Raw genomic sequence first — 26,796 nt, forward strand, 5'->3', positions numbered from 1 at the left:
GGCATCAGTGAAAGGAAACAGGAAGGGCTCACAATGTAAAGTCAAAAGCTAATATAGTACTATCTTAGCAACTTTAGACTTCATATCCAGGCCAGCTTCACATCAGAGAACAGAAATACTTGCGTTCAATTTCTATAAAAATCGCAATATAGAAGTGTTTTACTAAAAAGGATTTACAGCACAGCCTTCTCCTGCAGCTTAATATGATTATGAGAGGGTAAATTCACAAACACGATACAGATGTGAGCCATTGCCGGGGAATGTGCTGCAGATTGCAATGTAATTGTATCTCTCTCTCTGCAAATTACAGCAGATCTGCTCAGTTCACTTCAGCAATCCAAATCTTTTTGACTTCACATATCAGCTGCAAGTAAATAGGCTTAGGTGCCAGCCAAGTAGATTATAGCAGATTAGCTTCTTGGTTTATGTGTACAGTACACCTACTAAAATCTAGGCTTTTAGACAATGCCAAAGTCAAAGAGTAAGAGTAATAAAACCAGCTGCTTTACCATGTACAGTCATCTAAAGAGCGACTGTCTTCACATCTGACAGAGTGGGTGTTATGCAGCTGGTAAACAAAAACATAATTCAGAACTCTGACTTGTTGCCTGTTTTCCACTTGTCCACTAATCATAATTTAAGGACAAAAAGAATTGTTTTTTTCTAAATACTGCATTTGTTATTTTAAAATCTAAAATCAAAAACTGAGAGACATAAAGTATTCACTCTTTGATGGAGCACTCCAAGTGTGATCAGAAGCATTCTGCTTGTCTAATTATCCCACAGATGTGTCTACAACTTGATTAGTGTGCAACTGTAGCAAATTAATGGGTTGGATATAATTAAATAAGGCACAGAGTATTCCCAGGAGCACTCAGGCCTCAGTAATTATCTGAACCGAAATGAACTCCAAGCACAGAGTCTGGCAAAAACCAGGCCGTGCTCTTTACCTGCATAACAAAGTCCCCAACAGTAAAGCATGGTGGTGGTAGCATCATGCTATTGTGGCATTTCCCTGTTGTATCTTTCTGAAGAATGAATACACCCAAAAATGCAAACGCCCTTGAAAGAAGATGAACTGCTCTTGAACCTAGAGGGCAAAGGGAAGACAACAATGACTCGATACATACAACCAAGAAAATGCCACAGTGGGTTAAGGATAGTGTTTAAGCACCACAAAACGACTGTGGGACACCTGAAGACAAAAATTCAGTTCATAGACTTTCTACATTCATTCTGATCTGCAAGACCGGTCAGTAATAACTTAAACAAAATACTGTATGCACAGCTTTTAGAGACTTGCATTAAAATTTAAGCAGCTATATCCTCTTAATATTATTATAATAATACAGGGAGTGCAGAATTATTAGGCAAGTTGTATTTTTGAGGAATAATTTTATTATTGAACAACAACCATGTTCTCAACGAACCCAAAAAACTCATTAATATCAAAGCTGAATGTTTTTGGAAGTAGTTTTAGTTTGTTTTAGTTTGAGCTATTTTAGGGGGATATCTGTGTGCAGGTGACTATTACTGTGCATAATTATTAGGCAACTTAACAAAAACAAATATATACCCATTTCAATTCTTTATTTTTACCAGTGAAACCAATATAACATCTCCACATTCACAAATATACATTTCTGACATTCAAAAACAAAACAAAAACAAATCAGCGACCAATATAGCCACCTTTCTTTGCAAGGACACTCAAAAGCCTGCCATCCATGGATTCTGCCAGTGTTTTGATCTGTTCACCATCAACATTGCGTGCAGCAGCAACCACAGCCTCCCAGACACTGTTCAGAGAGGTGTACTGTTTTCCTCCTTGTAAATCTCACATTTGATGATGGACCACAGGTTCTCAATGGGGTTCAGATCAGGTGAACAAGGAGGCCATGTCATTAGTTTTTCTTCTTTTATACCCTTTCTTGCCAGTCACGCTGTGGAGTACTTGGACGCGTGTGATGGAGCATTGTCCTGCATGAAAATCATGTTTTTCTTGAAGGATGCAGACTTCTTCCTGTACCACTGCTTGAAGAAGGTGTCTTCCAGAAACTGGCAGTAGGACTGGGAGTTGAGCTTGACTCCATCCTCAACCCGAAAAGGCCCCACAAGCTCATCTTTGATGATACCAGCCCAAACCAGTACTCGACCTCCACCTTGCTGGCGTCTGAGTCGGACTGGGGCTCTCTGCCCTTTACCAATCCAGCCACGGGCCCATCCATCTGGCCCATTAAGACTCACTCTCATTTCATCAGTCCATAAAACCTTAGAAAAATCAGTCTTGAGATATCTCTTGGCCCAGTCTTGACGTTTCAGCTTGTGTGTCTTTTTCAGTGGTGGTCGTCTTTCAGCCTTTCTTACCTTGGCCGTGTCTCTGAGTATTGCACACCTTGTGCTTTTGGGCACTCCAGTGATGTTGCAGCTCTGAAATATGGCCAAACTGGTGGCAAGTGGCATCTTGGCAGCTGCACGCTTGACTTTTCTCAGTTCATGGGCAGTTATTTTGCGCCTTGGTTTTTCCACACGCTTCTTGCGACCCTGTTGACTATTTTGAATGAAACGCTTGATTGTTCGATGATCACGCTTCAGAAGCTTTGCAATTTTAAGACTGCTGCATCCCTCTGCAAGATATCTCACTATTTTTGACTTTTCTGAGCCTGTCAAGTCCTTCTTTTGACCCATTTTGCCAAAGGAAAGGAAGTTGCCTAATAATTATGCACACCTGATATAGGGTGTTGATGTCATTAGACCACACCCCTTCTCATTACAGAGATGCACATCACCTAATATGCTTAATTGGTAGTAGGCTTTCGAGCCTATACAGCTTGGAGTAAGACAACATGCATGAAGAGGATGATGTGGACAAAATACTCATTTGCCTAATAATTCTGCACTCCCTGTATTATGATACTTTCATGATATTTTTGGAAAACAGGAGAAAGATTTCAGTGACACTTGTGTTTGCATTAGGATTAACAAAGTTCTTTCTTATCTTAAATATTTCTAAACATGCATTTTCACTCTTCATGGTGGTTTATTAAATACAGATTGCCCCATTTCTAAACAATGTGTACAAAAAGTAAGTGGTCTGAATATTTTCTAAATCCACTGTATAAACTACACTAATGCTAAAAGATACTTGAAAAGCTTGAAGTTAGGAATCTAGGGCAATGGTGTCTTGTGTATTTAGCTCTGATGTCAGAGCAAACATGGTATTCCCCATCATATCACGAACCTCTCCAAACAAACTGAAGGCTTACGTGATGTAAATACATTTATTGAAAACACAACAACTTTTCACACAGAAAAAAAAGAAAACAAGAATGGCACATTTTTCACCTCAACAGAGCATGAAAGAAAGACAGTCTCTTCAACAGTATGTCCTGGGTATGTAAATACAAATCCACTGACAGCACATCTGATAATGACTTAGATATTGTTCTGGAGGTTGCTATAAACAGACAGTGAAGACCAAACAGGAGCAATAACAACAGAAAAGTGTTGTAAATATTCTCTGATTACTTTATAAAACAAACTATGGCTATGTTAATAGTGTGTGAAGAGGGTTTACAAAAAAAAAAAAAAACAGAAGTAAAAAATAATAAATAAATATGAGACGCTACATTACCCTCGCTTGTATCACTTTAGTAGAGTAACAAAAGTTGTTTTAAACTCGGCTGATATGACAGATCAACAAGAAGATTGGACGAAAAGAGGAAGGGCATAAACCAGGAAGGAGCGTCTTTTTAATGTCGCTGTGAGTCAGTCCATTGCATCAGCTGAACTTGAATCCAATTATCTGAGTCAAACAGCAGTAAAACACATGATTAAAATTCTTCACAGCTGAAACAGGAAAAACATTCAACTATGGGGAAACAGAAGCACAAGAGTGGCCTATACATGAACTAGGAGAGTAAAGTGAAAATTACATCAAGTAATTTGTAGAAAAATCTAAATTGGAATGGAGGTATCTCTTACCTGTCCAAGCGGTTGACCACCTCTCTCACAGTGTTGATGAGATTCTCGTGTTCTTGAGGGTTACTGACAATGATGCTATGGAGCTTCTTCATGTAGGAATCAATGGTTTCAAGACTGGGTGTCTCTCCACTGCCTGCAGGCCCACAAGAGTGTGTTTTTCAGGTCAAATATGTTCACAGAACAGCACAGATATGACCAAAGATGGCTCTCAAGCAAGAATAGATGACACAAGCAAGATTTATCACATCGTAGTAGGACGACTCACACGACACGGTCATGCTGGACACTGTTGACTTTACAAAGTAATGTCAAAAATGCTTCTGAATGGATTCCTGCATTTCCAGACACATGCTAATTCCCCAAAGTGACCCTCATACTAAACCATAAATTTGGCTTTGTTACAACCAGAGTCCCAACGACTGCCACTAGCAGAGGTGCAACATACAACAGTAAAATCTACAAACATGAATTGAGCAAGTTCTCACTCACGAGACCTTACAGTCTTTGTTCAGCTTCTCAGAGACTAGACTTGAGAGTGTTTTGCAATCAACTTTCAGTGCTAAGCTCTTAGGAAATAATTCCAGGAGTGTTCTGACTATTTCTGCTGTTTGCAGACTCAGTGTCTCTGCTGTGAGAAAGACATTCAAACAGGTGTGGGAGAAAACTGCCAGGAAAACATCACGGCTGTGAACTCAGCACAGACTTTAAATGTAGGTGAAACATGAGTAAAGACAGTGGGAGCAAATTCCATTTCAACAATAACTTACATTAAAATAAAGAACTCCCTGATTCCCAGGCTCATTACAAAATAGTCTACAAACAGGAAAATTGAGTTAGTCGTGTTTAAATGTGTGGATTAATAGAAGATTCTGGAGCTCTAGGAATAAATAAATACTTTGTCTATGTGTATGTATGGTTCACCATCTTCAACCGTGACTGTAGAACTAATATCTTACTACACTGGTTTGTGTGTGTCGAGGGATGAAATACTGTTAATGGATCTTAAGTCGATACCAGTTTATGATGTGCATTCATCAACATCACACTGAGCCCAAAAGTTCAATTGCACAATTTAAGAAATAAAAGCAGTGGATTTCTATCTTCTTTTTTTTTTCATACAAAGAAGAATCTTGATTTACAAAAAGTCATTTCATTTACATCCCAAAAAGATGAAACATTAGTTCCCAAAACTAATGTTCCCAGTCTGAAGAGGCGTAACGGATGAAACAAAAACCTTTTATCAGCAAATATATGACAAACTGCAGAAATGCCCAATAAGCCATCTAGGATGGTAAAAAGCCAATTATTAAATTTGAATTTAAAGTTACTGATAAGTCAATAAGATTATGTTTCTTTTGGATCAAGTTCACTTAAGCCCCTTTTCCATTAGTACCTACTCGGATCGATTCGGCATGGTTCGCCACGTTTGCAGGGTTTTCCATTAGGTACCAGGTACTTTTTTAGTACCTGCTCGGCCGGGGTTCCAAGCAATCCAAACAGGTACTAAAATGTGATGTCGTCAGAGTGCAGGTCACCGATTGGCTGGTCAGTAGCGTCACTCGATGAGTCGTGAGAGAAAATCAAAAATGGCAGTGTTCCCCCAAGTGTGACGGAGAGCTACAGATCGAGCAGCAGGTATATATTCGGTTCGACGTCCACCTTTGTTGTAGCGTTTGTGTCTGCTATGGCAACAAGCATGCAAACAAGGTACTACTGGGTTGTGATGGAAAACCAGCCCCAATCCGTGGGGACTCGACCCAAGTAGGTACTAATGTAAAAAGAGCTTTATTAGCGCAATCTTTGTTTGACACCTTTGTGAATGCAGGATCCACAGAATACCACTGGGTGTTCTCACCTGGCAGGGGTATAGTGGAGAAGCTAGAGCTGAGAGCCTGGCGCAGGGTCTCCAGGTGTTGGTGAAGGAGCCCGTTGCGTCCCCTCTCCTGCATGACGTCCCCTTCCAGCCTCTCTACAGCTCCGCGCATGCTCTCCACGTGCTTCTGCAGGGCTGCGTTACGCTCCTCATACTCCATGTTTGTCTTACGCAGCTGCCGCAGCTCAGCTTCACGTGCTGTTGAGGGAAACGTATGCAGAAGAAAGAGAACAGTGGTAGATCACAGGGGGAGCTCTGGGGCAGATGACACATCTAGACATAAATTTTTCATTTGTTCTGAGAGTTTAGGACATCAGTGAGTTGCAAGAGGAGCTATTTTAGGACAGTGGCCATAAAGTGTGGTGGTGCTTTAAAGTAGCGAAAGCATGTGTTTAGAAACTAGACAAATGGACACAAAGTTTAAAAACAAATAATAATTTTAAAGAAGGCAGCAGGTTGGGATCGAGCTCTTTTACCTTTGCTGTGGTTTAGAAACTCCTCTGTGAAGATCGGTATGTCAAACACAGTTCTGTCCTTTCCCTCTGCATCCTTCTGTTTATAACCAGAGACAGCAAGACAGAAGGAGATAAGCTCAACTGTGAAAACACTTGGCCACGCAGACTGACAGCAAAGAGGTGGTCATTTATCTAGCTGGGCTGTGTGTGGGTGGGTAATTGATTTTATACCTAGCCACCGGGGAAATACAGTGATACAGTATAAGAAATGAGGAGGTAGACGTAATCTCATCAGCGGTGCTTCTACAATATTAAAGGCTCTGAAATGGTTTGCAATAAATTTGCAATAAAATACATTTTGAAACAGAAGCGCAAGACGCAGCACAGCTTTAATCCCCTCCTCTAAAAGAATGCATCATCTTTCCTCATATCTTAACATAATGACATTAATGCCTAATCCTCATTAAATCCAAAACACTATTCCCTCAGGAATCAGTGATTCCCAGTCAAGTCACCTTGGCTATAACCCTTCAGAGTGTGCTGGAAGACTTACAAAGGAAACCTCTTAAACACATGCAGAACTTAATAAAAAAGAATTACACAGTTACTACAAGGCAAGCGTTTGGATCAAAAAACACAGCACCAAAGAGGATTAAGCCAGTTTTAGTCACGCAACAATAAGCACTTAACGCACAGAGCAAGATGAGGGCAAACAACCCAAGAAGTTTCCTGGGTGACAAAAGCCAGAAAACACACACATATTAAGAAAACTTTCAACTATTGACTAATTCTCTTTCATTTCATGCTATTACAGCTTCCTCATAAATACTAATAAAGAGACCATGATGGGAAAATTACATTAGCACCAATATGGAAAAACTAAAAATAATGTGATTCACAAAATGCCACATTTGCTTCATTTTTCTGTAAACACACCATGACCCCAACATTTCTTCTGTTTGCTTTACAACCGCTAAAATGCTGACTAAGTATATAAAGTGCTCATGTCTTCCTCTTTACTCGACAATGATATCCCCCTCAACATAATGAGTGATCTTATCTCGTTATTAACTTTGTGTTTGAAGTGTTTTAAAAGTTAGAGTCAGAGTACGTGTGAACGGACGGGGACGGAAAGAGTCACTGACCTCGTGAAGGGCCTCGTTGGTTACCTGGTGTCCGACATCTGGAGTGGAAGGAAAGAAGGAAAGAGGACAGCCGATGATTCATTTATCTGGAGAGGTGTGTCTTTACCACAACACAAACTGACAGAGTGAACCAAAGTAGTTCAAGTAAGGACAGAAAAAAATCCCCTCACTGCACTTTGTATTGTGAATCACCGGGAACAAAGCAGGGCATCAAGTTCAGATCACGTTCTCGTATTTTTTTTCCAAGAGCACAGCTGTTTGTGTCGTTAACATTTCTGGGATTTAAAAGGAGAGAGCTGAAGGCGAGGTAATGCCGACCTTATGTCAAGCAAGCAAAGCAACGGCCTCTTGGCCTTAACTTGAACTGTTACTCATGATCTCAACTAAGAAGTTGCAAAGTATTGTTTTCGATTTTTCCGCTGAATGAGGAAAAAACAAAGAATTTATTGTGACTTATTTTTTACTAAATACTGAAATATGTTCAATTACTAAACTGTAAGCAGAAATATGTTAGGGGTCTCTGTTAATCAGAAAAGATTTGATTGTTTTGTTTTGTCACAATCGACTTAATGTGTATGCATTATTAGCATTTTTATTCATTTAAGCAGAAAATCACAAAAGTATTGCTGAGAATTAGTGTCTGACTGATATTAGCTACTTACTGGTATATCTGCATTTGTATTTTTAACATCCAATAAATATAATACATTTAAAATTTTAAAAAGGAGAAGGGAAAAAACACACTTTGACCATGTTACGAGTGTTAATGTTGCGTATTTTGGCTAGGGAGTGTTAGGGAAATCTGTTTATTTTCCTCTGTATGTGTGTGGAAAAAAGAAAAAGATATCAACCAAAAATCAGTATTGATATCAGTCTTATAAATCCTATATCACTCAAAAAAAAAAAAAGACTCTAATGAGATATGATTTTACAAAGAAAAGCTCTAAATGATCATTTGGTTCCCTGTTCCAGGACTCCTTTAAAACTCAACATTTTTCTCTCCTGAAGAGAAATTTCAAACTTCCATTTTGTGTGATAATGATTTTAAAAGACAAACAGGAACTGCAAGAACACACTGACTGCTTACTGTACGGTATGATTTTCATTAGATACACGTTTATGTGAGTCATCCTGTCTGGAAGGGATTTGCGCACCAAAGAAAGGCTGGATTATCCAAATATCATCAGACAAAGGAAGTAACTCACTTGCCAAAAGCTTTCAAACGGCAGACCCTAATGGATGGTGGGCCACCAGCCAAACTTTTTATTTTCAGCATTCGATGCCAACTAGCCACCCTGCTGTTTTCTGACCAGATCTCACCTCCCCTGTGCCTCTTGCCCTTCTGCTTCTCCTGGACCTTCCTGGTGAAATGTTTGTAGGCCTCCGTCTTCTGGTACTTCTCCAGCTCTCGCATGTAGCGCTCCTTATCGCGCTCTGCCTCGTCCAAGTATCGCTGCAGAGACGAGAAACAAAGGTGAGAAAAGCCGGGGAGACTTAGACGCAAAGGCTGGAAATAAGATTTGTGCAAAATATGATGGAGGAGGATTGTGGGTTAGATTGTGAGATGAGTGGGAGTAATTATTCCTAATCAGCATGAATTCTTTTCAACAAACTAAAAAAAAACAACTGCAATTTTCCAATATTAATAACTTACATTCGCTCAATTCATGGAAGGGAGAAAAAGCATCTTGTAATATAATTAGTAGAAAAGCTTATTAAACCATCTCCATTCAGAGGTCTCGTCCCAGCGTACCGCCTAATCAGTCTGAGCTTCGACTCTGTGTGAAACACATCGCAGCGAAGTTGCACATGCTCTTTGCCAACTTTGGAAAACAAAACATGTCCAGACATTTCAAATATTCTCTGTAAAAATAGCAAGAAGAAAAACTCCCACACTGAATAGTATAAATACTTGATTAAGAATGAGGATTTTTCTTCTTTTTTCTTTTTTGCTAACATTTGTGAGCTGTTCATGTGAGCTAAAGGGACTCCAAAATGATTACGGTTCTGCTGGATCTTTAAATGTGCATCTTAAGCTCAGTGGTCCGTCTATAGATTGGGACTGGAATAAAAAAAGTTAATCTGGTAAAACAAAACTGCAAATGCTTCTATCATAAGACGATGCTCGTTTCTGCTATTCTTGTATTGCAATTGAGGGCATCAAGCTACGATCTGTTAGAGGCCGTCAGAATTTCTTTGTCAGCTCCAAACACACGGTTGCTATGGATTCTAAGGGAACTTTTTCCCTAAGCCGTTTTTGTGCAAAGTGAAAAATTACATGATGCTTTGCTGGTTTGAGGTATTGTTAAATCTGGCAAGGGATATTCTGTGTTGGCAGGTTCCAGATGAATATTGCTTGCTTCTGCTCTCTTTATTTTCTTCCACTGCTTTCTCAAAAGCTGCACTCCATAGCTGGACGTGAGTGAAAACATAGAGATTTATTTTTAATCCTTTTGCAGGTAATCTTAAAACAGATGGAAAGAAATGCCAACAGAAATGTTTGACACATGTCTCTCCGCCACTGTGGGCTCACTGTGTAATCCTGTCTCGAACTTCTCTGCTGACCTGCTTCTCCTCGGGGGGCAGCTTGCTCCACTCGTTGCCCAGCATCCTTGTAATCTCTGGAAAGGGCACGTCTGGACGCTCTGCCCGTAGCTGCTCCCGTCTGTCGTTCATGAAGCGAACGTAGCCCGTCAGGGGGGCCTTGGGAGCGTTGCTGTCCTTCATTGGCTTCTTCCTCTTCCTCCCCTTGGTCCAGCTGCCACGTCGGGGTTTCTGCGAGATAACGAAAACAAACATGTTTTAAAGGTTCACGTAGGAGTTCTACCCTGACGTGTACTGGCAAGACTTTCTTTCAGTGTGAACTGGAATTTTTATTAATTTATATGTATTTTTTTTAAACATGTCATTCGATATCTGTGTGTTCACCTCTTACCTCATCTCCATTTCTCTGGCTGTTGTTGTCAGCATTGGCTGCAGGTGAGCCTGTCTGCTCATCCATGACTCTTACGAGGGAAGATTAGATCTGGAGGAAAACACTAGATGTTAGAACAAAAAACATTTCACAACAGAAACGGCCAATAAACTATTTTTTAAAAATGAATATACGATCTCAAAAGGCCAATGTTTAGTTAACCTAAAGATTGTGCCATCTATGGCAGTCAGGTGAAAAACTAGGCCATAGATTGCTGCCCAAAGGTGGGTTAAGCATTTTGAGACTGATCGGCTTCTTGTCCAAACTCCACCCAGGCTTGGCTGCAAAACAGTCTCTTGGCCAGCCTCATTTCCTCTAATAGAAATGTCTTGCTGCTATCAATCACAATTGAGCAAGTAAATGAAAAAAGAAAAACACAACACATTCACTTCTCAAGCACTAACGCAGCCTATTTTTAACAGCAGCAGTGTGGCAGTATTGCCTTAAACTTGGAGATAAGAGAACACCACTGAACGTGCTAAAACACTCTCTCAATAAAAGCACACTCACTCACTGAATATCAGTGCTTTAAAAAATGAGATTAACTGGAATCGCCATATTTTTGGAGTCTCTAACCCACTTGAAAACACTGCAAAGCATCGGTGCAAAAAACCCCAAATGAATGGCAATAGCACCAAATTAAAACCTGTGCTGATTTGGGCAGCTGCAGCCCAGGTTGAGCTGTAAATATAGGAGCAACATTGTACATTTTAACCTTTGACCTCTCCTTTGACAACATGGGAAATACACCTCTTCAGCCTGGATGTGGTTTCTGCCCTCTGCCATTAAATACTGTGGGAAAAGTCACAGAGGAATTAGTCAGTCTACCACAAAAAGCTCTTATGGAAAGCCCCCAGAAAAGAGGGGTAAGCCAGGGTTTTCTTTGTTAGACTTTTTTTCAGACCCTGAAGAAGTGATAATAAAATCCAGTGATTCTGCAGACTTATCCCCCATCTGTCATCCAAGGAAGCTTATTTGATTTTACTTTAGGAGTTCTGGGTTAGGTTGTAAGACGCTGGGTTTGACTATGAAAAAAAAAACTCACTAAAAAGCAAAAACGAGCACAGAAAAGACTAAACAGATGCTCTGTGTAGCAGAAAAAGGCTATGCCACAGTGCCCTCTGCTGGACCTTAGCACATGATGCATGACTCAAATCTCTTTTCTCCAGATAAAATGGTCCACTATCACAATCTGTGAGATAAAATATGAGGTTTAATAGTTTCACTTTTTACACGGTGGCATATTGAAGCAGTATGTGATCACCATAAGGCATATACCAGAGTGCGCTTTGTCCTTTATTATAGTATACAGCTTTACTTTGGTACAAGGAGGTATCTAGGCCAACTGATGTTTCTATATTTTACACAGCAGCAGCTATAAATTATTAGACACCGCAGGATGCTGTTGGGTTAGGTTAGGTTTAGGAGCTCTCTGTCAGTCGTTACGACGTTTATGTATGTGTATGTGGGATCTTCTCTGTGTGATAATCAACCATTAGCGTTTAGCCATTAAAGGCCTAACCCCTGAAGTAGTATGTTTAAACAGTAACACGCTAGGCCAGATAGTGATTAGACTTACATTTAACTTATGTAGCTAGATGTTTATGTGGGCTATTATACTGATGTATCGCTAAAAATTAAATAAATAAATAAATAATAATCCATTTGGCCAGCAGGAATAGCGAACTATACTGGCTGCTACATGATGCTAACATACACTTGCTAAGCAAAGCTAACTTCAACAGCTGCGACAGGCAAACCTCACTCTTGGGCTGTGTGTCAGCTGAATGTCAATCAATCGACATAAAAAAGGGAGACATATTCAAATGATAATTATCAGAAGTAACAAGCTAACACTAATACATTAAACTTCTTAGCTGATTGCGAAGTGTGCTCCTAGCTAGCATTAGCAAGCCATTAGCATGAAGATGGGTCATCGAAAGCCTTTGTTTTCATTTAACCTTGACATGTGATTTGATACATCAGGAATCTAAATATTTTATGTGGATATAACGGAAGCCATTGTGTGGAAACCAACCTTAGATAACGCACCCTCTAGCTGGAGCTGCCCAGAATATTTTCCTAATCAAAACAATAAAAATGTCCACTCAGATAGAATCGCAGCAGATAGACAGAAAGCATGGGGGCTCCTGATGTACTTAGTCCTACTACAGACGGTTTTCCCTACGCGTATGATTTGATGTTTCATATTATCAGTGCTTTTTTGGCAGTTATGAGAAAAGCAATGTATTTATAGCGCAATGCGACTTTTCTGAATATATATATAATAGGCAATACATTTATAAAATTGACTGTAACTGGGTGGTCTCTGATTCCACCCATGCAAAACAAGCACCAGAAAAAAACAGCATAAGAAACGAAAATTAGAAAATATTTTCTACGTGATGTCTTTAAAACCCCCAAAAGCTGATTTTCTTTGATTCTATACAGCGAACGGCTCTATGCTTTCTAATTCTTGGTCTCATTTTTCTTCGTGTACCCAACCAACCACCCTCATTTAGAGCGCTACCTCCCCCTACGGTTGAGTATAAGCATTACATGTCTTAAATGGATACGTTTTTCAAAGTCAAATCTCTTGAGAAATTTCAAGCCTTAAGCCTTACTAATCAAACACGGGAACAAGCTACAAACCAGAGCTTGTTAGAAGTATTTAATGGATGAGATGAAAATCTTTTTTCTGATTTGGGCTGCAGTTAGGAGTCTTTAATCTTTTTGTAATTTATAAGACAATCCACATTAATTCAAGTACCACTGTTATTTATTTTATTTAGCCTTTATTTAACTAGGAAATCCCTCGAGATTATTCTCTCTTTTGCAAGGGAGGCCTGTCCAAGATGGTACACCATTGCAAAGTTACAAATTATAAATGAATTATAACTCAGTACACATAAGAGGAAATAAGCAGGTCAAAGTTAACATAACAGGAACATAATATAAAAATAGAATGAATAAATACATAGAGTCCAGCTTATGAATAACACTTGCACTCTTCAAATGCAGAAGACTTTATAATAGCGCTGAACTCTCCACGGGAGACTAACACATTCAAAAAAAGAGAAGTTTGCACTACCAAGTTCAGAAGAAATCCTACAGAGGAGGGCAAATTAGTAGCTGCTGTTTTAGGAGTTTACACAGATAAGAAAGGGTGTACAAATATACCAGTGCTGTTTACCAGCTTAATGAGGGACAAGAAACCAGATTATAAAATGATATTATTATGAAATGTAAAGTGCAGAGAAGGCAGCATGTATGTAAATGTGTGAAAGGTAAAGGTGAGCATAATCAAGAGAGTATAAGAATGCACAAGGTGCTCTCTAAAGCATAAATACCTAAATATTTATTGGTTGATACTCTTTCAATAAAGTCTATGCCTAGCAAATAAAAACAAACATTTTGTGAGAGATCTGGACGTGTTTTCTGGAAAGCAGCATTATGCAATGATGATGCAAGCTACATTGTAGCCACAGCCACCCTGGGGCGCACTGACAGAGGCAAGGCTGCCAGACACTGGCGCCACCGGGCCACTGACCACCACCAGTAGGCAACAGGTGAAGACTGTCCAAGCCGGGGCTCGAACCGGCAACCTTCCGATTACAAGGCGAACTCCCAACTCTTGAGCCACGATCGCCCCGAGAGAGACATAGACTGCTTTCCAGGTATTATTATTTTCCAGGTATTATCATATTATTCTAGGGACTCAGATTAAAAACAGCCGTAACAGGCTCAATAATAAAATCAGCTGCATGCTTGAAAAGATAAGTATTCAGACTGTCAGGTCTAGATAACCTTTTTTGGATCAGTGGATTTCAAAGCTTTGCGAGTCACCACAGTCAAAACAGGTCTAAAGACAAAAGGGTTCTTTGAAAAGGCAAGATGACATTCAAATCAGAACACAGACACTTTGCCACATTTGTATTAAAAACAGAATTAGCTGTTCATTAAAATGTCCAACAATGTCAGCTTTACTCTTAATCTCAACTCATTTAATTAATATATATTCAGACAGGACTGGAGTAGAACTGGGAACATGCCAGTAATTTTATCTGATTCCAAAATTTAGAGGGATTATTCAGGTTTTATGACATTGTGACTTTGACTTTTGAGTCTTAGACTTGAAAAAAGTTACATGTGAAGTTATTACATTACACTAACTGTTAATATAATTACTTTATAGATCAAGTAAAAATACCTGTTCCTCAAGATTGTTAAAAATACCTTTGAAAAGCAAAACAAGGTTGTGTTTGTTCTTTGTAACTAAGGGTGGATTTGAGTACACATCCACGTAGGTGTAGATAAAATCACAACTTTCTCTGTGGGTTAATGTGGGGTGTTCAAACAGTCTTGGTGTGAGAAACAGAACTAAAACCTTCGCTAAGATGCAAGATAAAAGCGTGTGCTTCCGAGAGGGAGAGCGAGACAGGGAAGGCTAATGCGCTAATTCTTAATTAACAGATCGTAAATCGACACCCAGGCAGGAGTAAACCAACTGTAGCTGCAGTCTAATTAAAACTTTGATTGTAATCTCACTCCAATTATCCTGAGGTAATCCAACCCAGTTCTTCGGCACAGATTGGGTGCATCAAGCCACCCGTTAGATTTTTAGAAAAGAGAGTCTTTATTTATTTATTTATTTATTTATTTATTTATTTATTTATTTATTTATTTATTTATTTTACAATATCTTGTTCACACAATCACAACATCAAATTCCAGGCAATATGAGATCTCTAACATTTAAACACTATGAAGTTTAGAATCTATTTGCTGCTATTATTTCAAAAAGAAGTTTTCATATTAAACAGAGCTGCCTTGATTTCTAGTGTAGCTGTTGGTTATCCCGTTGTACCCACAGAGGTGCTGTAGCAGCAGTTACACTGACAAAGTGAGCTTGTCCTGGCAGGTTAAAAAGAGGAGTAACAGCTCTAAGTCAAGTGTCTTGTGGGTACATCTCATTCAGAGCCTGCTGTCTGTGGCAAAACTGACATTTTTGGGTTTTTCTGCAGTGGGATTTTTCCCTGCAGGAAAATATTGAACACTAGTGCAAAAACTCTAAGTCCATGCATCTCAAACCAAACTCTGACAAGCTACACTAAACTGGTCAATGCAACACGGCCAGAAAAGTTGTTTACCATATGAGGCTGTATTTTTTTTCTCCACTCTGGGATTTAAAATAATAATGACAATGAACACACAAAAAGAACTTGATATTGGCGAGGTTGGAAAAAGCGTCCGGCAATAAAAATGGCAACTCTACCAGCAGATATTTCATATCCTAGGTCTCTAACAGTCATGAATTTTATAAGAGGTAGCCTTGCTATGTAGAAACGTGTTTGTCACTAATTGGCTGACTTGGAACACAAAAGTGTTGCTTTCTGACTGTTCGGCTCCAAGCAGTGTCTGCTTCATTGGTGTGTTATTTTCTCCATTTCTTTCATTTCTTTTCTTTTTTCTTCCTTTTTTTTTTTTTTTTAATAATTAAACATCTGCGGCCACTGCATCGTGGGCAGCGGCACAGCAAACAATGCTTGGGAAATGGCAAGCTAGGTTCAATCAGTTCTCAATTGAAGACTCTTCAGATCCCAGCAGGCCTCGGGGCACAACATCACAGCTGTCCCCTGCGCTGTTATTCACTTGTCATGCCATGCCGAATCATCTGGTCCCAGCCTGAGACATTTCAAGCAAAGGAAAGGTTTCCGGCAGCCACTGGCCCATCTGTGTGCCGGTCATATGTTCTTCCCAGCCGGCCTGGAAAGTGACAACGCTGTGGCGCCCACATTGCATGAACAAAGCCCCTCTTAACCCTCAGGATGTCAAGGATGGTAGTGACACATGATGTGCCAGTGATGTGAAAATAACTGGCCAAGCTGGTAACTCCATGGATCAAACATCTAAAAATGTCTGCATGACTAAACAGCGAGACCATAAATAGCCGCAATTCTAAAGCGCATTAATCTGCAATGAGTGTAACCAGTGTACTTAACCCATATGGCAATTTCCCCAGTACACGAGTCCTCGCTAAACCGTGAGACACTGTACTATTAAAAGACATCTGCCTGTATGCTGGAGAAAATGTGTAATTCCTTTTGTTTATCTCTATTTTGAATCAGCCTTAAATGAAATAATAAAAAAACAGCATCCAAACTGAAAAAAAAGCATTTTGCTTCTTAATGTTTAATGGTAATGAATAATAAAATGAAGGAACCCAGCAAGTTACCCAGCATTACAGACTAATAACACTGTGTAGTCACAGTGCCGTCAAGTGTGCCTACATGTGGACGCGCGAGTGGCGCATTGATTTCAACACGGACGCTAACAGCACGCGGAATAACGTTGATCCCCGCACCACATCGGCCCCATCGGGCAGATAATTGGCTTCGATTTTTCAGCCACTTGCTGCATACATTTGGATATTAATGAGAATAAATTTGCTGCGGTTCCTTCATGCCTTCACGCTTTAAGATATGCAGTTAATATTGATGCCGCCGTGTGTTGTTTGAAAACAAGTGTGCCAACATATGCTAAGTAATGCATTCATTAGCTTAGTTAATGACCTCATCAGCATAACTGGTTATGCTTCAGTATGATGGCGAGTGTGGCAGGATATTGGGCAGCTCAAGTGCCACTTGCCTCTTATGCACAAACACAAAGCACAGCTGCGAGCATCGCTAATATGAAAGAAACCAAGTGCTCAGAGGACATCGGGGCTGTTGCATCGTCCTGTTGCTATGCAACCGTCTAATTAGTCTTAGGTAGCTATCCTGAAGAATCAAAGTGGTATAATGTTGAAAATAAGAATGGTTTATATGGAAGGGAGTGGGCCCGTGTTGACCTCACTCTGAGAACAGAGCATGGGGAGGTTTCTTATCGCTTTCACTGCTGGCGCGCTGGGCAGGATTTCATAGTAGCCGAACGGTCTGCCGGGTGATCAGTGATTAGCACCTCCCTCCCTCCCCCCTCGTTAAGCTAATCAGCGAAACTACCTGAAAAAAGGCCTAGATCCTTATAAAAAAAAGTCATATGCAATCATGAGCACCAATCATGATCACAAAGGTATCTCCAAACTGTCATTATCATCATCCCTAGATCCCTCTTCATCAGAACGTGTTTGTTCCTCTTTCAGGACGCATTTCCTGGCCTTCGTGAAGAGAAGGTAGAAAAAGTTTACTTTCTCCCCTTGGAACTATTTTCACAACTTCTGAAAACATTTTACAGGAATGCTAATTTTACCTGAGCCAGGAAGGTTATTAAAAGGATGCAAATGATGGACTTCACAGTAGTATGCTTTCATAGAGTGGTGGGCAGTTGCTCTCATAGGAAGAGCTCAACATTTTTGGGATGCTTATTTATTTTCTTCCCAAGAGTGAGATGAGATCAATGCCACTTTCATGGCCGTGTGTCAACTGAAGCTACCGCTAGACAGTGATTAGCTTAGTCCAGTGGAGACACTTCACAGAAGTACCCCGTGGACCCATTTAGTCCTGTTTATGAAGAAAGTTCCAGCTATAAACTCTAACCTAAAGCCATAAATAATCATTTTCTTGCCTTTAAAAAAAATATAATGTTAACCAGTAAGTTTTAGATAGACAGACCTTTTCTTAACCTTCGAGACTGTGAGGTTAGCGCTTGCTGTACTAGCCTTCTGTACTCAGCACACAACCTTTTTTTTTTATTCCTTTAAGTGTGAAACTATTACGTTAAAAAACAGCTTTTTAGCAACAGGTCAGCTTATACTTTGACCTATTCTACATTTTTCTCTTTTATAATAAGATCTTTCAGCTGTTTTGAGGCTACATCTTAAAAAGAAGAAGCTAGAAGTGCATGCAGTGAAAAAACACCCTTCACTTTCCACTTAAATACAAGTCTTACACTGGACTCCACCAATCTCTTTCTTGACTGTACACCTACCTGACGTTATGATGATATTCCTGATAGAAACACACATTTTTATTATGATTTAGCATCGCAGCATCTTGTTTTGAATGCTCAGAACACTTCTTAAAATTTAAATTTGAATCTGCTGCCCTGCAAATCACCACTGCAATCAATTTGCATTTCAAACAAGTGCACAAGTTCAGCAGAGATACTACATAAGAAGAGCTACAGTACAATACTTCAGCGCATTTCTGAGAAATGAAGGGGAAAAGGGCTTCTCGGAGAGAATTTAATTGGCTTTTTTTTTTTATCACAATAAAGGAAATATAAACAGAAACTATCTTGTAAAAACCATCTGCATGTAAATTTGAAATGCACACATGTCAAATTATCACGCCTTGATGATTAACACAAAGATGATCTCCGCACTTTACTTATAAGAAATTTATTCCAGCTCGCCTAATCGCGTGCATTCCAAGCACCTCGCATTTCATAGAAATACACAGAAGCAAATGAAATAAGCCAGATAAGACCTTTGCTGCGAAGCAACCCAGAATTCAAATGATGGCTTCAAAGCGACTAGACTGCCCTTTGTAAAGAGCTAAAGAGGGGAGAAGAGGTGACAGTGGATAATAACTTGATGTATGACGCTTCTGCTGCGAGCTTTAAATGTCTTATCTAAATTCATACACAATGCTTCTCCCCGGCCGTGTCGCGTTTATCATTTGCGTTGCGCCACCTGGCAGATAATGGACAAAAGAAAATCAATAAGTAAAAAAATGTTATTGAATGAACACTGATGAATGCATTCTGCTCTCACACATACTGTAGAGACCTTGGGGAGGTCTTGTGCCTTTTTCTCAGCCCCGTTCACAGGGCACGTGCAACATTAAATGCATTGCTGCTCTTTGGATTAGGAAAAAAAGGATGTTATGCACAAAATAATACAATACTCTTTACTTACATGTACAACCTCCCGTGCAAGATGTGAAAAAATTATCCAAAATCTTAATTTAAACATAAAAGAAGGTGTGAAAAGCGAAGTGTATGATTGTCATTTTGAAACAGGGCATGCTGTTCTTTACAAGTAAGCTTTTGCAGTGTTAATGTGAAAGGCACTATATTCAAACAAGAGTCTTAGCCTTTAATTACAACAAGAACGCTGCTGCTCCCCTGACTGACATGTAACGGTGAAGTGCTTTTCAATCTTGTACGAGAGGAAGAAAAGCTTGGTGGTGAGGTACCGTTTATTTCTTTTCCTTCTGCCTGGAACACAATGTACACGAAACGAAGAACTGGCAAAAGACATGTCACTGTGCTTTGTTTTATTCATTTCATTAAAAAAAGAACGCAGGCTGGAAAAAAATAAGTAGTACCGCTACTAAAGTTCAGTCAGCGCGTTACCTTTGATTATTGTTTTTCAGCTTAATTATATGAAAGAGACCTTTGAAAAGGACTAGCGTGAAACGTGTTAGTTCAATAAATGCGTAACATTCTTAGAGAAACAGTTTTTTTTTCACGTGTTCAGCACCAAGCTGCGTATTGTGACTGTGACAGTTTCCAGTCATGGGTGTCACATTGGATCAAAGACATGATTACATTCATAGAGCATTGGTATGTGTACCATTCTGCATTCGCTGCATAATCTGAACTCTCATAGTTCAGCTTTTATTGACACAGCTGTTCCAAAATGTGTGGCCCTCACTCACTTCCCTCCCTTGTGTGACAGTGATGGACAGGTCGTGATGAGGAAGGTCAGCAGCTGTGTACTTTTGTCATACATGTGTCTACACTTTGCTGTGTTACAGACATTTGTACTCAAACAGCACAGACATAACATACTGGAGTCTTTTGGGATCAGCTGCACATATTCATCACATCCTTTAATGTACACGACGGACGTGGAACACAGGGCTTTGTAGCACCTGATGTGGCTAAACACACTCCTGCTGAGATGCCTGTGACAGAGTTTGATGTACATCCAGTGCACTGACATGGAATCAGGTCTGCATGGATGAATGCACAGTTCATCCGTTTGGGGATCGTGATGCGCAAGGTAATAATAATGTGTGTTTGAAACAGGACCTTAACATGGGATAAAATGTGGCTGTTTAAAAAGCTGCAGAATCAGGTAATGAGTCTCTGTGTGTGAATAACAAGTGGTAGCTTTCAGTCCTGAAAAACAAAAATGAAGCCAGTGCAAAGAGCCAGAAACTGTAGTTTCCTGGCAGGGCCACTTAAGGCTGGCTCCAAAGATGTCCATGTTACAATGCCCAGCTTAACAGTACTAAAAAGCATGTTAAAGGCCTGGTGCAAAAATGGTTTTAGCCTTTCTTAATAACATTATGGTGGGTGAATTTTTTTAACTCTTTTTGGATGGTGGTAAAGCTTTAAGTTAGATTGACAGTGGTATGCAGACACAGGTGTATAGCTGGTAGCTGATTCCTGTCATGTCACTCCATTAAATCAAGTTACAAACGTTTGTAGAAGTATTTTCTTACTCTAATAGTTTGCACTGATTAGCATGGATGTGTTGAACCTATACAATTTATGATTGCAGTTAGCAGCATAGCTGCTAACTTAGCATTAGCACTCCACCCGCTCATCAAAATAATAAAAAAGAAATATGGCAGCCAAAACTGTAGTGATGATTGTGGCAAACACCAGTTTGCATCATGTTGGCTATTTACATTTATAGAGTCTATAGTTACTGTAAGGGATTCCTCATGCTCCATTTCATGATTATAATGTCATAACAATAATAGGAGCAACTAGGCACTCAAACTATGAGTGCAATTCCTCTAAGGAATTTAAATGTATTTTATTTGAGATTATAAAGTAATTATATTTATGTATTAATACTCAAAGTAAGCTATAATACTAGCATACGGGGGTGACAAGTCAAGTGTTTACAGGAAACAAAGAAATAATCAAACTGTAAGTAAATCTAAGTATTGCACAAGTATTGTAAGTAATAAGCATGTGCAATAACATTTCCCCTTCATACTTTGTAAGTATCCTTTTTGGGGTGTGAGACACATGAAGCCATCAATTGGATTAATCTTGCCTTTTTACATCTTGTGGCGAGGTGTGGTCTGCGGTGCCGCTGCAGGGGAGGCAGAACCACCTGAGGGGCATCCGCAATCACGCCTCGCCGGCTTAAAGTCTGTACGTGGTCCTGCTGTCGTTGTTGTTGTTAGTGTGTGTGACTGCGAGCTAAAAAGCTGTAACAAAATTACATTTTTGTTATATTTTTGTTATATTTGTCATTGTTATAAAGTATTACCAAGAAAATGCATATTCTTTGGAAGGCATCTGAGCACACAAACCTTAAAATCAGAAAAATAAAAGATGCACACAGAAATGTCTGACCTAAAGTCAGTTTCAGTTCTTTTCAGAGAACATGACTTCAGTTAAACTAATTGGATGTTACATGTGCATGAGAACACTCGACTTCTGTAACTTGTGGCATTACAACGGGGGTGGGATCAGTAACACTGTGTGGCTGGGCATGTGTTTCTTCCCCGCTTTAATCTCTTTCTCTTTTCCCTCTCCATCTCTTTGACCTCACTACCAGCCTCACTTTTGTCTCTTTCTCAACCTTTCTCCGCATCATCCCCTCTTCTTTCTTTCCCCCGTCTCCTCTTGCCTGCAGCAAAGTCTTTCACTCCACGCCTTGCTCAAGGCTTTGTGCAGTTACGTGTTAGGCTGGCTGGTTGAAGATGCAATTTAATTAGCAAGTCAGGCGATAAATTACCTCTGCAATTAAAAGGCAGACCCTGTTTTTTTTGTTTATGCCTATAGGGAGAGCTCTCTAAACAAACCACGGCTCTCTGTGTGCAGACACGACACTTCACTGATGAGCACACACGCGGGTTTAGTGTGGCCGAGCGCTTCTCCAAGATGATGTAAATACAGTTGTGAGTGGCCTTCTCCAAAGAGCCAAGCTCCATTTCCTCCTGTCTTGGTAACAGACGAGCTTTATCTTGTGTTACAGAGCTCTGGCTTTGGCTGAGGCCCAGGAAGCACCGGGGAGAGAACACAGAGTTGACTTCAATAGCCCACACACACACACACACACACACACACACACACACACACACACACACACACAATGAAATGTTCATGTAGAAACTCACAGAATACACATCGATGCAAAGCAGTCCAAAGATCCTTGGTCTTTTACTTTCTGCTGATCAGAGAAGACTTTCAAAGGTCAACAGTTCTTCACAGGCCTTTTGTCTATGAAGTAGGTACTTTGAGAGGACTGCTGAGTGGATCTCAAACGATTGTTTCTTTTCGAATGCTTCTTGTGAATTAATAATGATGATGATTCATGCTCCAAGCACTCCTTTTGAAACCAACTGCAAAACATAGAATTATTTCCTATGAAATTTGCTTCATGAATACTGCATTAACACTTCTCTTAAACCAAAGTACCTTTGTCTAAACCTCAGCAGAGACTAAAAGACGTTTGCTTTAAGATTAGTCAGTTCAAAGCTGCCAGGTACTGAGAGGTTCTCTGTGTAGACGGATCCAACAAATGACTAATGAACACCGAGATCAATGCCAGGGTTCCTTAATTCAGTCATTGAACCTGCTTAAAGAAGCTCTAATTTTTATAATGATGTATCAAGTGACAATATAAAACCAGTGTCGGCGTTAATGGGGTCAGGTTTGTTGAACCCAGACAGTTAACACACAAGCCTGACACTCCCACTCAGCTTTACTGAGCTTTCTAAACAGTTTTAGCTTGTTGTTCAGCTGTCCAGACAGCCACCGTACGGCTCTGTTTGGCTCTCACTTCTCTTGTAAGGTAATTTGGGACCATAGCAAGGTGCTGTTTTCATCAAAAAAACAAAAACCCCCACTGTAGACTACCTGTCCACGACTAAGTGGCAAGCAGACACAGACAGTAACAAAGTGGTGAACACAGTGTAGCACTCAGAAACTAAAGAGCCAGCTATTTCACTCAGGAGTTGGCACAGACCAAAAAAGAGAGCTCAGGGGGAAAATGAAAGCTGGGCTGGAGCCATGTCAGGTGGCCGCTGACGTGACTAAATAATTGCTGCATGTTTAAATATGTGACCGTTTTCCAAGAAGTTTGTCAGACTAACTTAAAAGGTCATGACATGGTAATATTTTCTTGTCAACTTACTTCTGTTTCTCCCACCCGACCGAAAAGATAACCGCTGGCTAATAACTTGTTGCTCTTTTTAACCAACGAACCAAACTGTCAGGACTAGACAGGAAGGAAGGCTTGAGGTGATTAATGGGTTCAATAACAAAACGAAATCCAGCCCTGGAATAGTCTTAGCCCATATGCAAAACCTCCAGTAAATTCCCTTCAGTTTTATTCAGCTGATGGCTGAATTCCTTGATTTCCGTTTACTACGCTACTTTTGCCAATCCTCTGATGTCATTATGTTATTCTTGAAGCATTTTTTCTGGAAAGTAGTGCATAATTAAATTTTGATGTCTTTTTTAAGGTCGTAATACAGTTGGTGAGTAAGGATATAATACAAAGGAATTTCAGTGTATTGTATTTGAAACTACAAAGTGATTATATTTACCTACAATATAGGAATAACAAACACTACAACAAGGAGTAACAAATCTTTAAAATAAAAGTAATTTTAAGTACTGTGTAATTTCTACATCTTAAAATTTTAGTACACTGTATTTTTTGAAAGAAAAAAAAGCAAGTTAGACTTGCCTTCAGCATTATAGGTCTGGACATTTGAATGGTATTTATTTTTTCTTGTGAGTTGTTGAGGAAGAAAACTATTTACTAGAGCAGGGCGATATGACCAAAAATATTTATCACGATATACATTTGAAAATTTGCGATAACGATATAACTGACGATATAATTGACACTAGACAAAATACTTTACAACTCCACAACTTTATTAGTGCAAAAAACCCCATCAATGTATTTTCACTTAAACAAGCAGCTGTTTTTTTATGTGCAATAAAGTTATATAAAAATGTAACAGTGCAAATTCCTTGCTGACAGTTTAACCAAAAGGCATTTCCAGTGGAAATTGGCTGACATATCCTCAGCATAACCATGTATAATATCCACAAAACTTAAAAAGAGGTTATACACACACAATACGGTAATATTATGTTGAAGCACAGTACGTATCACTCCGCGAGGCGCCTGTGTACGATAGCCGTAATGCTCCGACAATCCATCAAGCCGTGCAGCTCAGTAGCTTAGCAAAGTCGCACTAAAACATTTGACAGATTTTCGGAGCCGTGTACCACATAAAATCGTTTCGAGGTCAGTAAACACAACCAGAATTCATACACATAAGGCGCACGGGATTATAAGGGCACTGCCGATTTTCAGAAAAATCAAAGGATTGATTTTAAGTGTGCCGTATTTTCCAAACAACACGGTAATAACGACGGCCCGCTAGCATGCGCTACCAAAAATAGTGCTTTGTTGTGTATCTGACGGACTAAAAGCTAAACCAGTTCCACACCACTGAAGTTGCAGCATTTTTACAAACCAGTTCTGGTTCATCCGTTTCATTTAACGATCCACTTTCGCTCTTCTCATTCTGCGTCGCCGCCGCCATGTGTATGTAAACATAGGCACTGCGCATGCGCGTTTTACCCATATTCTATCGCGATATTTCATTTTCCTATCGTTGCCCAACATTATACCGGTATTACCGTGAACGGTATGATATAGCCCAGCCCTACTATTTACTACCAATAGCACCTTTAATCAAATCCATAAAAAGGTCAGCGTATTAAAGAAAATACAGTATATTGTCTCATGAGCCCAGGATAACCACAAGCTCAACATCAGCATTATGGTAAAGCAATCCCTATGAAATGAGTATTCAGAGTTATTTCAGACAGATGGGTAAAACAAAATGTTCATAGTTTTGAGATTTGAGATTACATTAGAGTGTTGCTGGATATCACAGTTTTGGAAAAGTCAGTCATATCAAAAAGCAACTTTTCACATGATGCAGTCCTTAGATTAACTAAGTACACCCTATGATTGAGTAGCTTGCAGAATCACCTTCATACAGAAATAACATGACGTAAGTGTTTTCTGTATGAATTTGTCATTTTTCAGATGTTTTGGAGGAATTTTGTGCCAGCCTTCTTTCTGATCATTGAGGTTTGGGGAGCATTTGTTTATGCATGTCTCTTTTAAGGCACCACTACAGCCTTTTAATCAAGTAGAGCTCTGGCCTTTCACTGGAACACCTTGTCTCTTGTCTTTTTCAGCCATTCTGCTGTAGATTTGCGTAGTTAGGGCCAAGCTGTAGCTGTCAGACAGACGGCCTCACATTTGAATCTAGAATTCTTCAACACTGTGCTTAATGGTTTACATGTGTCTTTGTCCTGATATGCTGTGTCTGGTTGCGCATTAGCCCCAAATATCTCGATCCCAATTGTGTGGTTAGTTCAGATGTAACTTTGAAAACCTAAGCTGTGCTGCCATGTTCTTTTTAGAGAGAAGTTTTCTTCTGGCAGCCCTTCCAAACAAGTTCTACTTGTTCAGTCTTTTTCTAATTGTGCTGTCACAAACTTTAACTTTTAACATGCTAACTGAGGCCTGTAGAGTTTGAGATATAGCTCAAACAGTTTGCAGTTTGCCTGAGCATTGTGTGATCTGACCTTGGGTTGACATTGCTGGGATGTCCTCTCCTTGGAAAATTGTGGCATTGTGCCAACACACACCTGAAAACTCCTGAAAACATCCAAACTTCTGCGTATAGATTGTGTATTCAATTAGCCATGCAAGTGTGAGCACCTCTATCTAAGGGATGCCGTAAAGGTTTACTTACTTAATTTTTTCACAGGACTCTAAGTTAAGACAGGAGATGGTAAAGTTTCATGGGAAGGGAACTATTATTGGAATTAGTTGTTGTCTACAGAGATCCGACCTCTATTATAGTGGGATGCATATCACTGATTTTGAACACAAAATCAATCATTTTTCTAAAAGGACTCCTTGGTGCTTACACAAAGTCAAAGAAAGCAGGAGAAGAGCCAACATAGAACTGAGATCAGCACTTTAGCGCTCTGTAGTGCTTCACAATGCTGTATTGAATGGACGCCTTAAGACTCAACATCTGTCATCTCATATATGGCCAGTAGCTATTTAAATCATCTCCCAATTGCGAGCATTTGCTTTAGATGGAGATTTGCGGAAAATATAGCCAGTCATTATGATTTGACTAAAGGGCCGCCATTATGTCGAGTATCATGACCGGTGTTCTCACACTTTCTTCTGTAGCTCCGAGGAAATCATGTCAGACTTATCGCCGAACAATTAATGAGCGGGAGATACAGCGTCCAGGCACACGTGACGGCTGCACGATGAAAGAAATAAGGCACTAAAAAGGCTGGGCTTTGTTCAACAGAGTGGGAGAGCTGAGGGTAGCGGAGGGCGACTGGAAAAATGAGGCAGCCTTTACGAAATAAGTCTGGGTAATC

General features: G+C 39.8%; 1 protein-coding gene across 4 annotated transcripts; it reads right to left on the reverse strand.

Annotated features, from left to right (window-relative positions):
- Window positions 1–3,267: 3,267 nt before the first annotated feature.
- hmg20a (high mobility group 20A) lies at window positions 3,268–12,607 on the reverse strand. 4 transcript variants are annotated; one of them, XM_039615527.1, is made up of 10 exons: window positions 12,470–12,541; window positions 11,147–11,223; window positions 10,393–10,482; window positions 10,023–10,232; window positions 8,778–8,910; window positions 7,458–7,495; window positions 6,334–6,409; window positions 5,840–6,055; window positions 3,985–4,117; window positions 3,268–3,805 (listed from the first exon to the last, which is right to left on the reverse strand). In XM_039615527.1, the coding sequence occupies exons 3-10, from the start codon at window positions 10,456–10,458 to the stop codon at window positions 3,802–3,804; spliced, it is 876 nt and encodes a 291-aa protein (XP_039471461.1). In that variant the 5' UTR covers window positions 10,459–10,482; window positions 11,147–11,223; window positions 12,470–12,541; the 3' UTR covers window positions 3,268–3,801. The 4 variants fall into 4 exon arrangements, with proteins under 4 accessions (XP_039471461.1, XP_039471462.1, XP_031608681.1 ...); XM_039615528.1 differs by lacking the exon at window positions 11,147–11,223 and having other exon boundaries at window positions 6,334–6,406; window positions 12,470–12,607; XM_031752821.2 differs by lacking the exon at window positions 11,147–11,223 and having other exon boundaries at window positions 12,470–12,607.
- Between the last annotated feature and the right edge of the window lie 14,189 nt (window positions 12,608–26,796).

The sequence above is a fragment of the Oreochromis aureus genome, linkage group 7, assembly GCF_013358895.1.
Source record: "Oreochromis aureus strain Israel breed Guangdong linkage group 7, ZZ_aureus, whole genome shotgun sequence".
Classification (NCBI taxonomy): Eukaryota; Metazoa; Chordata; class Actinopteri; order Cichliformes; family Cichlidae; genus Oreochromis; species Oreochromis aureus.

What these genes read in the sequence shown, in the direction of transcription:
- hmg20a (XM_031752821.2), bottom strand. Translation starts at nt 10,458, where the DNA reads ATGGATGAGCAGACAGGCTCACCTGCAGCCAATGCTGACAACAACAGC. An exon ending in CCAACGAGGCCCTTCACGAG is followed by an intron (nt 6,410 to 7,457) that starts GTCAGTGACTCT and finishes GGTTATAAACAG; the next exon opens with AAGGATGCAGAGGGAAAGGA. An exon ending in GTTTCTAAACCACAGCAAAG is followed by an intron (nt 6,056 to 6,333) that starts GTAAAAGAGCTC and finishes TTCCCTCAACAG; the next exon opens with CACGTGAAGCTGAGCTGCGG.